Source organism: Carlito syrichta, unplaced genomic scaffold (assembly GCF_000164805.1).
Source record: "Carlito syrichta isolate Samal-C Ts95f unplaced genomic scaffold, Tarsius_syrichta-2.0.1 Scaffold301633, whole genome shotgun sequence".
Taxonomy (NCBI): domain Eukaryota; kingdom Metazoa; phylum Chordata; class Mammalia; order Primates; family Tarsiidae; genus Carlito; species Carlito syrichta.
In genome coordinates, this window is record NW_007245729.1 from 208,262 (window position 1) to 220,066 (window position 11,805).

General features: G+C 42.9%; 1 protein-coding gene across 1 annotated transcript in view; it reads left to right on the plus strand.

Moving 5' to 3' along the window:
- Positions 1–11,805, plus strand: part of B3GLCT (beta 3-glucosyltransferase) — a 151,862-nt gene that overhangs the window by 134,241 nt on the left and 5,816 nt on the right. The window contains exons 17-18 of the mRNA XM_021710893.1: positions 4,550–4,669; positions 10,283–10,427. Of these exons, the coding sequence (XP_021566568.1) occupies positions 4,550–4,669; positions 10,283–10,427 (265 nt within the window). The remainder of the gene's footprint in view (positions 1–4,549; positions 4,670–10,282; positions 10,428–11,805) is intronic.

The following is an 11,805-nucleotide window of genomic DNA, read 5'->3' on the forward strand; positions in this document are numbered from 1 at the left end:
AGTTAAGACAGGGCAATATTGCTTCAATATGGTCTGGGTCTGCTCAGCCAGCATAAAACCAAGTATCTACATCAAGATTTGCAGGTAAGGTGTATATGCATATAAATAGCTTGCTGTTATTTCAAAGTTTTAAGTTGTCTAGCTTCAGTTTGCAGGATTTTAAGGAAAGCTTAGTGTTAATGTCATGAAAATAGAAAATTCAAAAACATTAGTTTGGAAACTTGTTGGATAGAGAAGATTTCTTTTTCTTTTCTTTTCTTTTTTTTTTTTTTGAGTTGGAGTCTCACTCTGTTGCCCAGACCGGAGTGCAGTGGCCGCTCCTGGCCATCGCAGCCTCGACCTGCTGGGCTCCGGCTATCCTTCCACCTCAGCCTTCCAAGTAGCTGGAACTACAGGCGCGCGCTACCATGCCTGGCTCATTTTTTATTTATTGTAGAGATGAGGTCTTGCCAAGTTGCCCAGGCGGGTCTCGAACCCGTGGGCTCAGGCAATCCACTCACCTCAGCCTCCCAAGGCGCGGGATTGCAGGCTAAGCCACCGAGCCTGGCTATTATAAATTGTAGGCAGATAATAAAAGCTCAAAAATAACAGACAAGGCTAGAATCGAATACTGTAGTTTCTTTTGAAACATACTTTTTCTCTCTACTCCCCCATTTCCACCAAAGACAAATCCTCGTTGAACCAGTTTATTTGTAAAATAATTTTTGGTCTTCCTATACTTGGCCTGATTATTTGCAGAAAGTGCAGCAAGAATAATTACTGGCCATATACACATATACAGTTGGACTTGCTGGAACTTTTTTCAGAAAGAATCTTGGGTTAGACCTTGTAAGAGACTCTTCAAATGAGCTAAGCCAAGGATTTGTCTGCACCTGCAGATGCTTGTATGAATTGGGTAAGTTCCTCTCTTCTTGAGGTTCCAAAATAACCTGGGGTTCTTGGGCCTGTCAGAAAAGTGTCAATTTTTATTTACCACAGTAAGGAACTTGTAAAAGAATCATATCGACAAAGCACGAAGCCAGTCTGTCCAAGAGACTTTTATCAGCTCTCTAAAGTCAGTCTCAATTTCTCAAAGCAGTCTGGTCATGCCTGAAAATATTCCCTTCCAGCTAAAGTCTTGGTGAAATAACCAATGTCTCCCATTGTGTCCTTTTACAAAGAAAAACAGATTCTTATTCAAATTATTCAAATAGCTATATTGCCAGAAATTAAGCGTACTCACAAATTCTAGAGAAACCAGGTAGAGAGAACTATATTTCACATTTTACTCACAAGAGTATACATTACTTGAGCAGAGCAGCACTTGTCAGATTTTTTTTTATACATTAAATTCATTTTCTTGGCCTGGCACAGTGGCTCAAGCCTGTAAGTTCAGCATTTTGGGAGGCCAAGGTGAGGGGATTGCCTGAGCCCACGGATTCGAGAACAGCCTAGGCATCTTGGCAAGACCTCATGTCTACAATAAATCAAAAAATTAGCCAGGTGTGGTAGTGCGCGCCCTTAGTTCCAGCTACTTGGAAGGCTGAGGTGGAAGGATCACCAGAGCCCAACAAGTCGATGCCAAGGTGGTTGTGAGCTTGCTCCTGCACTCCAGCCTGGGCAACAGAGTGAGACTCCAACTCAAAAAAAAAAAAATTCATTTTCTTCACTTTCAGCTTTAGCTTTATTTGCTGGGTTATTTTTGTAAGACACGTGAACATGGATGGGAAAAAACGGTGACCTATTCCTGTACTTTGTTTCCTTATCACCCAGTCCTCTGCTTCCTGGAATGAGACTCAAGAACACAGGTGTTCTCGATGCTAATATTGCTCTGTGAGAAAATATTTTATGGTTAATAATTGAAACGCCTGATAGAATATCCTTCTCTTGGAGATTCCTGAAACTCATGACGGAGACTCTGAGAAGCATATTAAAGATTGCGCAACTCTTGAAAAACTTTTAACCCAAACTTGTTGACCAGTGTTCTTTAAGGAACACTGATTAATATGAGGAGGAAAGCTAGAACTTGGTGGAAAGCTCTAGATTGGAAGAAACAGAGGAGAACTTTTTAAGCCACATCTAAGTAGTGTAAGTTCTTAAAACATAGAAGTGTAACCTTTTCTAGATTATTTCTAGGTGTTAGAAATAGAATCTAAAGTTATTTCTATATCTTACTTTCCTGTGAAATCTTTTTGTCCTTATGGCAGTTTCTAGTTATGGGCATTTTTCTGACCAGCCCATGAATATTCTCACTGCCCTTTGTAAGCTGTCACTGTTGACACATCACAAAGATGAATAGGGACCCAAAGGTACTCACAGGTATAAATAAATAGACACACAATTTCACAGGCTGGGGTGGCCTTATTGAGGGAAACATGAGCATAGTTGTACTTCATACTCTGAGCATTGGCAGGAAATCCTCACTGCCCAAATTCTCTTCCCTACCTGCCGTCCAGGGGCCTGACATGCACCCTCCTCCCAAAGCATGCACACCTCAAAATCTCCTTTTGAGGCCATGAAGAATTTTTTTTAACGCCAAGTTCCTCTGAAAAGATGTGCAGATTAACACAAAACAGGACTGGTAGAGATGAGGTCTGCAGCACACTGGCCACCTTTGCTTCAGTAACCCGCCACTCACCCACGCAGCCATGTCTGGTGGTGTGCAACGTGATAGGCCTAAATCTGAGATGGCTTGCCTGTAAGGTTTACCTATCCCAAAGAAGGCGCCCGGAAGTCCAGAAGGGAGAGACACTGGTTTATTGCACTATGGGAGGGTCAGCGATGGAAGCGGATGGGTGATATTGAACGAATTTGCACGTCAGGACAGCGTAGCAAACAATTTTATAATCAAGCAAGTTAATGAATCAGATTTCTGCAGTGTTTACAGTCACATTGGTTAAGAGCGATAACCACGGTGTCTTTAAGTTGCTTGGTTCCCTGCACCCCATGACTTGTTAACCTCAGGACTCGTTACGGGGAACATGCGTGTCCTGCAGAGACCGCCCTGACCAGGGCTATTCCCTGGAGGAGAGGCAGAAAGGAGCCAGATGGAGCAGAAAGAGGCAATGGCAGACAATTAGTCACCCCATACTCCACCCCTACATTGACCTTTTTCCACCCTTACAATCTTCACGTAACATTGATCTTCCGCAAGTTCCCTGAGGTGGACACAAGTCAAACATTGCATCCTTATCTTGCATAGGCAGCAAAGCAGCAACTTAATATGTCTCTGCTTTCTGCCTGAGCTAAGTGTCCCTTTCCAATCCTAACTCCTCCTGTAATCGCTGCACCTGGCTCCTAGCAGCTGTCTCCCAGTCTGTAGCCTCTGGAGAGAGCAAAGCAGGGACCATGCCACTGCCACTGTGGCTACAAGGCTACTTTTTCTCTTTTGTAATTGTCCCTTCTCACCAACTGCTTTCAATAATCCAGCAGTCTGACTGGTGTTCTGAGGGCATCTCCATACTCATATGGTGGCCCCAGCTATTTGCCAAGCTGGCTTCTTTGGACCACGTGCTACCAGTAGTCCACGCTGGGACTGCCCACAGCAGACATTCCCTACCCCTCTGTCTCTCCTACAACTGTGACAATGGTGGGGGGTGGGGAGGGGTTCTTTGGAATATCCTACTGCTTATGCCAGTTGTAACGTGGTAACCCCAAATCTGAGAGTGCTTGCACATAATGTTTACCTATTCCATAGAAGTCACCCAGAGGTCCAGCAAGGAGATACATTGGTTTATTATACTTATGGGAGGGTCACCCATGACAGCAGGTCAGTGATGATGAAAGAATCTCTGCCTTGGGACCGCACAGCCAACAGTTTTATAATCAAGCAAGTTAATTCAAATTTCTATACAGTGTTTATAGTCACATTGATTAAGTGTGATAACCACATTGTCTTTAGGTGGATTACCTGCTCCCAGTGACTCATTAACCCCAGGACTTGTTACAGGGAATAGGCATATCCTACAGAGACTGACCTTGGCCAAGGGTTGTTCACTGGGGGAGGGGCAGAAAGAAAGCCAGATGGGGCCGGGGGTCGGGGGAGGCAATGTCCGGACAATTAATTACCCCACACAAGGGCTTGTAAAACTGGGGAGAAGCACCGCGGTTCTCAATTTCTCTTCTGTTTCCAGTAATGTACAGTGTGCATGCATTCTTTTTTTTTTTTTTTGGTCTTTTAAAACATCTGTCTCGCCAGAGCCCACGGGTTCGAGAACTGCCAGGTGAACTTGGCGAGACCTCATCTCTACAATAAATCAAAAATGAGCCGGGCGTGGTAGTGCATGCCTGTAGTTCCAGCTACTTGGAAGGCTGAGGCGGAAGGATCGCTGGAGCCCAGTGGGTCGAGGCTTCGGTGACCGGGAGCGGCCACTGCACTCCAGTCTGGGCCACAGAGTGAGACTCCAACTCAAAACAAACAAACAAACACAAATCTGTCTCTTCGTAAATCACTTGTCTTCTTTAAACTATTTTAGTGTAATGTTACGCAGTATAAACAGTAGTATGTAAGAAGCATAAAATAGTTACTGGAATTAAGTCATTATGACTTCTGTTCCTTCTTGTGTCTCAGTATTTCCAGGCTTCGGCACTTGCTTAGCTGTTATGACTCCAGCGAGCCCGTGTTCCTGGGAGAGCGCTATGGCTATGGCCTGGGCACTGGCGGCTACAGCTACGTCACAGGAGGAGGAGGGTAACTATGGCCACCACTTTCTGCAAGCCCTTGGAACATAAACTTCCCTTTCCACACAGGAGGGTGGGTCTGTGGCACTGGGATCTTGACTGATATGTGAGTACTCTGTAAATGGCAGCCGTCAGTTATAATAAGAAAGTGAACATTGTATTTGCTAAATATGAAAATAACCTACAGTAAAGAATATTGTACCCCTTGAGGAAGCTATATAAAAATGTATGTCAGAGTACTTGATAGAAGTGTTCCCATAATAATGATTGCTTCTAGGCAGCCAACTAGTTTTGATTGTTTAAGTGAAAAAAGAAATTTATTCTTGGTTTTCATTTCAGGAAATAAGCCATTAGACTTTTAAATTATCCAGTGCTTAATAAATCACACTTGGGAAAAGAGAAGCTTAGACTTAGGCAATTAAGTGATGTTTGTGTAGGATTTATAGGTTTTAAATAACAGTTAAAAATCAGTGTTTTTAAATGAAGCATCTGCCTAATCTTGTATGAGGAAAGATTTTAATTTGATTTATGTGGGTAAATCAATTAAGCAGTTAGTCTTCTCTTCTTTACTATTGGTGTGTTTAGGGAGAATCTTGTTATCCGCTATAGTCATTTCAGTTCATTTAACAGATGTTTGTTGAATGTCTGCTATGTGCTGGGCAGCATTCTAGTTCATAACCCAGAGAATATAACTTTGTGAAGGGCTGGAACCTCACAGCCCGACTCTGCAATCCCCCAGGTTGAAACAGTCCTCACAGTAACCCACTGGATCTCAAGAGTCGTGTTGCAGGTGTTGCGATTTGGTCCAGTCGATGCTGTGGTGAACCTAAACACAGCTATGCAGGTGGCTCTTCTGTAGTGATAACCACGGCTGAGCTGCCAGTGCTTGTCTTTGTTAAGCAGTTGCTTGTATCCACTTGAGGTCATCATCAATGGAAGTTCAGGAAAACCTTTGAAGGGACACTAAGAGTGAGACCAATGAGTGTTGACGCCTTTGTTTCCAAAACGCTCAAGCTATTTGCAGCCTTACTGTAATGCATTATGCGAATTCCTACTCAGGGGTCTGTAGTTAGCCCTCATCCTTTCTCTCCTTTACCCACTCCCTCTGGTCTACTCACCAGGTCGTATCAGCCAACCTCCTGGATAGCTCCTCCCTCAATTCTCCTCTTTGTCTCCAGTAATCTGGGCCAGGTCACTGTCATCTCTTGGGTGGGTTCCTGTCACAGCCTCCTGCTCGCCCTACGTTTTGTCTTTCTCCACTCCACGCTGCTGTCCACACTATATTATCAGAGGGAACTTTCTAAAAGCACTTCTGATCCCTCCCCCACGTTCAGAGACCTCCACGGCCTCCCGTTGCCTTTATTGTTACTCAAGAGCGTGAACCCTTTTCTACTTTTGGCATCTGAGACAAAGAGATGATCATTCTGACTTCAAGAGTCGCATTCATCTAGGATTAGTCCTCAGTGTTCATCACCTAGAATTCACCTAATGAACAGCCTCCTGGGTGCTGCTGAGGCCATTGTCTTGGGAGACTTCTAGAAATTCATTCGTCTAGTCTCCATGACATCCAACTCTCTTCATTTCCATAGATAGGTATGATTTTTATTTCATTTGGATTTTTTTAAATGTTACCATGGCATGAAAGCCTTTTATTTATTTCTTTATTTATTTTGAGTCAGAGTCTCACTCTGTTGCCCAGGCTGGAGTGCAGTGGCACACACTCATGGCCACCACAGCCTCCACCTGTGGGGCTCAGGCAAGCCTTCCACCTCAGCCTTCTAAGTAGCTGGAGCCACCGGCCTGTACCACCACACCCAGCTAGTTTTTTGTTTTTTTTTTAAATTTATTATAGAAACGAAGCCTCACCAAGTTGCCCTGGCTGGTCTTGAACCCATGCCCTCAGGCAATCCTCTCACCTCTGCCTCCCAAAGTGCTAGGATGATAGGCGTGAGCCACCACGCCCTGCCAGGCATGAAGGTCTTTTGTATCCTTTGATGTCCTCACTGGAAATAGAACCTTCTCCCATGTCCTTTAAGGTGAAGTCCACACTCTTTTATCGAGGCTCAAAAGGCTTCTCATGATCCTGGCACAAGCTGTTTTATCTTTCTAGCCTTATCTGTCTACGCCCTCATCTTAAAGAATTGTTGCTGAACCTGTGTGGGTTTCTTAGAAGCACTGTCTTTTCTCTTTCCCCAAGATGTAACATTGTCTTGTCTCTGCCTAGCATTGTCTCTCCAGCCCAGCTTTCTGTCTGGCTAATTCTAATTCCCCCTTGTTCTTTGGACTCAGTAGAGCTGTTATTTATTTACTTTGAGAAAGCTTTCGCCCAGTCAAGCCTCTCAAAGCTGGGTTTAATGTGCTTTGAATGTACTTTCATAGCATATTATGCAAGCCATTATCATTTAATTGCCTATTTACTTTTCTATTTTCCACTCAAATTATGCATTATTTGAAGGCAGCACCTGTGCTTCGTTGCTCATTGTTTCTTCACTTCCTGGCATAGGGATTCATTTTTCCAAGGTACAGCGAGTAAATGAATAAACAAATGCATGAACACGAGGCATTGATCTTTATGTAGCTAACATTGACCAGTATGATGTTCTGCTTGTAACAGCACTTTTATAGCGATGCGGGAACGTTCTTTGTGAGATTGTTGCTTACATCTACCTTTGATAAAAGCTGTAGACACATGATGTTGAATGGCTTCTCTAGTAACGCAGTAGACTTATGTTCTAGCTTGAGAACCAACATGCTTTTAAAACTGCAAGTCAGAATTAGGGGCTCGTAAAACCAATTGAGGACCCATAACCATCATTTTAAAATAATGAAATATTGAGTGGGATAGAATACAGTGAAAAGCATCAGAGTGCATTCGATGTCTTAAGGATAAGTATTGTTTTGTGGAGTTTTGTTTTGGTTTTATGCATGCACACATACATTCACACACAAGACCCAAAAGGGCTGCAGTATGAGATGTATTGTTTTCTGTCTGTGGGTCATCGTCTAGGAAATCTTTAAAATCTATTGCCTTGAACCATCCTTTGTAGGCCCCGCCTGTCGGAGCTAAGTCAGAGGTGTGGGCTTCAGTGATTTATTGTTGTGTAGATATTCTGCGTTGCTTAGAAAGTGAGACTTCTGTGCTATTTGGGTCTGTCTGCTTTTCACTTTGTGGCTTGCTCCATGAAAGTTGGGGTGTTTGGAGAAAATTAGTTGCATGGTTTTTTCTTTTCAAAAATACTTATTACATATGTGGTTTGGGTAGGAAGATGCGCTCAGGGTGTCATCAGCCTTTTTTGGCAGGCTTGGGGCAAATGACTGCACTAGAATCCGAGGGACGACAGTGTCCTTAGAAGAGGCCGCAGGCAATGAATGTTACCCAGAGACAGCCTTGCCCTTTCCATCTCCTGAAGACAGAGGGACGGGTGTGTTGCCCGTGTGCATGACCTTGTGTACGTGTTCTTCATTTGCAGTATGTTTTTGGGCATGTTCCAGCCTCCTACCATTTGTTTTTCTTTTTCTTTTTTTTTTCTTAAGTAAATAATTTACCAAAGAGTATTTAATACCAAAATGAATCGGTATATTAAATAGAAGTACTTACATACAGTATACATTCTATCAATGTTCTACCACCTACAGTAGATGAATAATTTTGACATTGCATACCATACATCAAAACATCATAAATAAAAGATTTCCGTAAACTGAGCCAAACCTAAACAATCATAATCAATACTCCTAATCTTAGAGTTAAGAAGCGTGATTGGGCAGAAGAGACCACATAATGCTACAAAGAGCAAGTTATTTATGAGTATCATTTTTAAAGCAAAAATATCAGTTTTTCTTAATTTAAACATTTGTATATTGTGTATTGAAGGCAACCAAATTGTTAATCAGCCTTTCAACATCTTTTTAGTGTTTAAGAGCTGGTAGACAGAGCAGACACGTGTTCTCTTCTACCATGTCACGACTGACAGTTTTTTGGTTTGGGGAGCAACTTCATTTGGAAAGAAACCATCACCCTTACTGTAAACAAGTGTTATTAAAGGGCCACGTGCACTTAGTTTATGCAAATAATTAAGGTAAGACTGTTCTGTGTGGGCAGGCAAAAGTAGAAAATAATTACTAATTACAGTTTCATGCTTGCCTTTTATTTTCCTGTAAAGTTAGTTTTTCGGAATGCAGATCAAAATAAAAGGCCTTCCTCTTCTTTTTTTACTCTACTAGTTGCTGGCAGGGGAAAATACTTGTTTTTACTTTGCACTGTTGACGCATGTCCACTCATGTGCGCCCTTTTCCTGGGATCAGCATGACTGACTGGGTACAGGAGTTCTACTCAGCCAAAAAGGTGTGTGGCTGGCAAGGTTTCACCGGTGGATAGTAAAAGAAGTTGATGGTGGGTTTTCAGACTTCCAGTTTTTCGCTTTGTGGTGTTGACAGGGATGTTTTTTCTTCTATTTGTACCATCCTGTTTTCTTGTATCATCTTAAGAGCTTCTTTTCCTCTCGTCTAATCGGGGCCAGCAGCAAGTCTGTGTCATGTTGCATCTTCATGGTTACTCACACTAACTCACACTAGGTAAACAGCCCTGAACTAAGCACGGCAGTGCGTGGACTCTGTTTTTGGATCAGGGATTGTGTTCAAGTTCTCTGTCCTTTTTTCCTTCCTGGTAGACTGATTCATAGACCACTTCCTCTCTTGGGAAGAAGATCTTTGCAAAGGCAGCTTAATTTGATGCATCAAACTTTTATTGAGTTCTTATTGTATGTAAGGCTCTGAGTTTGGCAATGGAAATGTAAGGATGAATTCATTTTAAGTAGTTTCGCCGTAAAGAAAGTTTTTGGTACTTGAGACTGAACTTGTGAACTATGTTAGCCTCCTTATACCTGTGTCAGCTTTGGGGTTATTCATGATAAGAAAGCTTCATTTCTGCCATACGACTAGAATAGAAATCAGAAAACAATATTTGTATGTGTGTATATAGATAGATCGATAGATAGATAGATAATTTTTTTTTGAAAGCAGGATTTATTGAGAGAACAGAAAAGCTCCCACAGTGGGAGGGGACCCAAAGGAGTTGCCACCAATCTATATTTTTTAAAAAGGAGAATTTTCTTTTTTGAGTTGGGATCTCACTCCAACGCCCAGGCTGGAGTGCCATGGCACACTCACGGTCACCCTAGTGTAGACCTGCTGGGCTCCAGTGATCCTTCTTCCTCGGCCTTCCAAGTAGCTGGAACTATAGGCGCAGACTACCATGCCTGGCTAATTTTTTATTTATTGTAGAGACGTCTCACCAAATTGTCCGGTCAGGTCTTGAATCCACGGGCTCAGGCAATCCACTCGCCTCAGCCTCCCAGAGTGCTGGGATGACAGGCTGAGCCACTGAGCCTGGCTGAAAAGGAGAATTTATTGTGGGAACTTGGTACCAAAGTGCTGTAAAGGGCCAGAAGACCAAGAGAGAACAGGTGTGGTTTTCCTTGGAGATCAGTGACTATAGAAAGAGACTACTACCTCTGAGCTGGCGGAGTCAAAGAGCTGTCTGCTGGAGTCCACCTGCTGCACTGCAGTGATCTCAGGATCTGCTCTGACAACCCCTTTCTCTGTCTGCTCTGGCTCCCACTAGAATGGTCTTCAGCAGAGAAGCCATCAGGAGACTTCTTGCCAGCAAGTGTCGATGCTACAGCAACGATGCTCCCGACGACATGGTCCTGGGAATGTGCTTTAGTGGGCTGGGAATCCCTGTGACTCACAGCCCTCTCTTCCATCAGGTAAGAACATGCCTTTTTATTCTGCCTCATAGGGGGTGGGGATACGTACGTTCTTCTCACTTAAGGATTCTACTTCTTCCTCTTCACATATTCCAGAAACAACCTTAAGAATTATACCACAAGGCTGCAGGGGGCATCTTTAGCAGAACTTTTATCCTCTTTGATATACTTGGTGCGCCCTGTACCTCATGAAGAGGGAAGGTAAATGCATCTAGAAAACAAACTGGTGTTTGACCAGTATCCTTGCGTATAGGACCAGGGAAACGCTTTTTTTTTTTTTCCCGTTTAAAAAAAAAAAAAAGATGGCATTTAAAAATTATTGGATACTGTCTGACCTAATATTGTCCTACTGGCCACAGCATGTGTATTTCTACACTGTCCTCTCAGTTTTTACACTATCCATCTGCTTGTCTTTTTACCTGGCTTTCTCTCCTTTGGTTGCTGTTACACGGAGTGGCTAAAATCTATTAGATTTCAATATCTATCTCGGTAAGTATATATTTGTGCTTATTAAAAAGAGATGAGATAGTTAATGCTTCTAGTTCCGTTCTATTGCAGTTTGGGAGTTGGAGAAGGAAACTTTTTCAGTATTGTTTTAAAAGTCTTTTCAGAACCAGGTTAGCTAATTTTCTTCTATTCTAATAATAATAGCAGATATACATAAACTAAAAATATGCCCACAAACATCTAATATCCTCCTATAAGAAATTTAAAGATTCTGAAATTTACAATGTATAAATGCATGTATATTTTGTCCCTTCCCTTCATACTTTATTTAGTAACCAGTAGCAAACACTATCATAGCAATATAGAAACTTTAGCATGACAGAAATAATGCTATAGAAAACAACTTGAGCAAAGTTAAGTATTTACATTATCAAGAACGGCAGAATCCATTTCTGGGTCCTTGAGACAGTGAAGATAAAAATAGGCCCTTAGTACCAAAAAATATATGAAAAACCTTCTCCCTGGTGCCAATCAGAAGGCACTTGCCCATCCTTGAAACCTTGAGAGAGAGTCTTACCCACTTTAAGCCTGTGTGTTATGTTAGAATGACTTTGAAAGTTAATCTCTGTCTCTCCCTCTTGCTCTGTCTCATGGTGTTTCACTCATCAGAAAAGAGGGTAATTAAGGCCGGGCTTGGTGGCTCAGCCTATAATCCCAGCACATTGGGAGGCCGAGGTGAGTGGATTGCCTGAGCCCGCGGGTTCGAGACCCGGCTGGGCAACTTGGCGAGACCTCATCTCTACAATAAATCAAAAATTAGCTGGGCGTGGTAGCGCGCACCTGTAGTTCCAGCTACTTGGAAGGCTGAGGCGGAGGGATCGCCGGAGCCCAGCAGGTCGAGGCTGCGGTGGCCGGGAGCGGTCCCTGCACT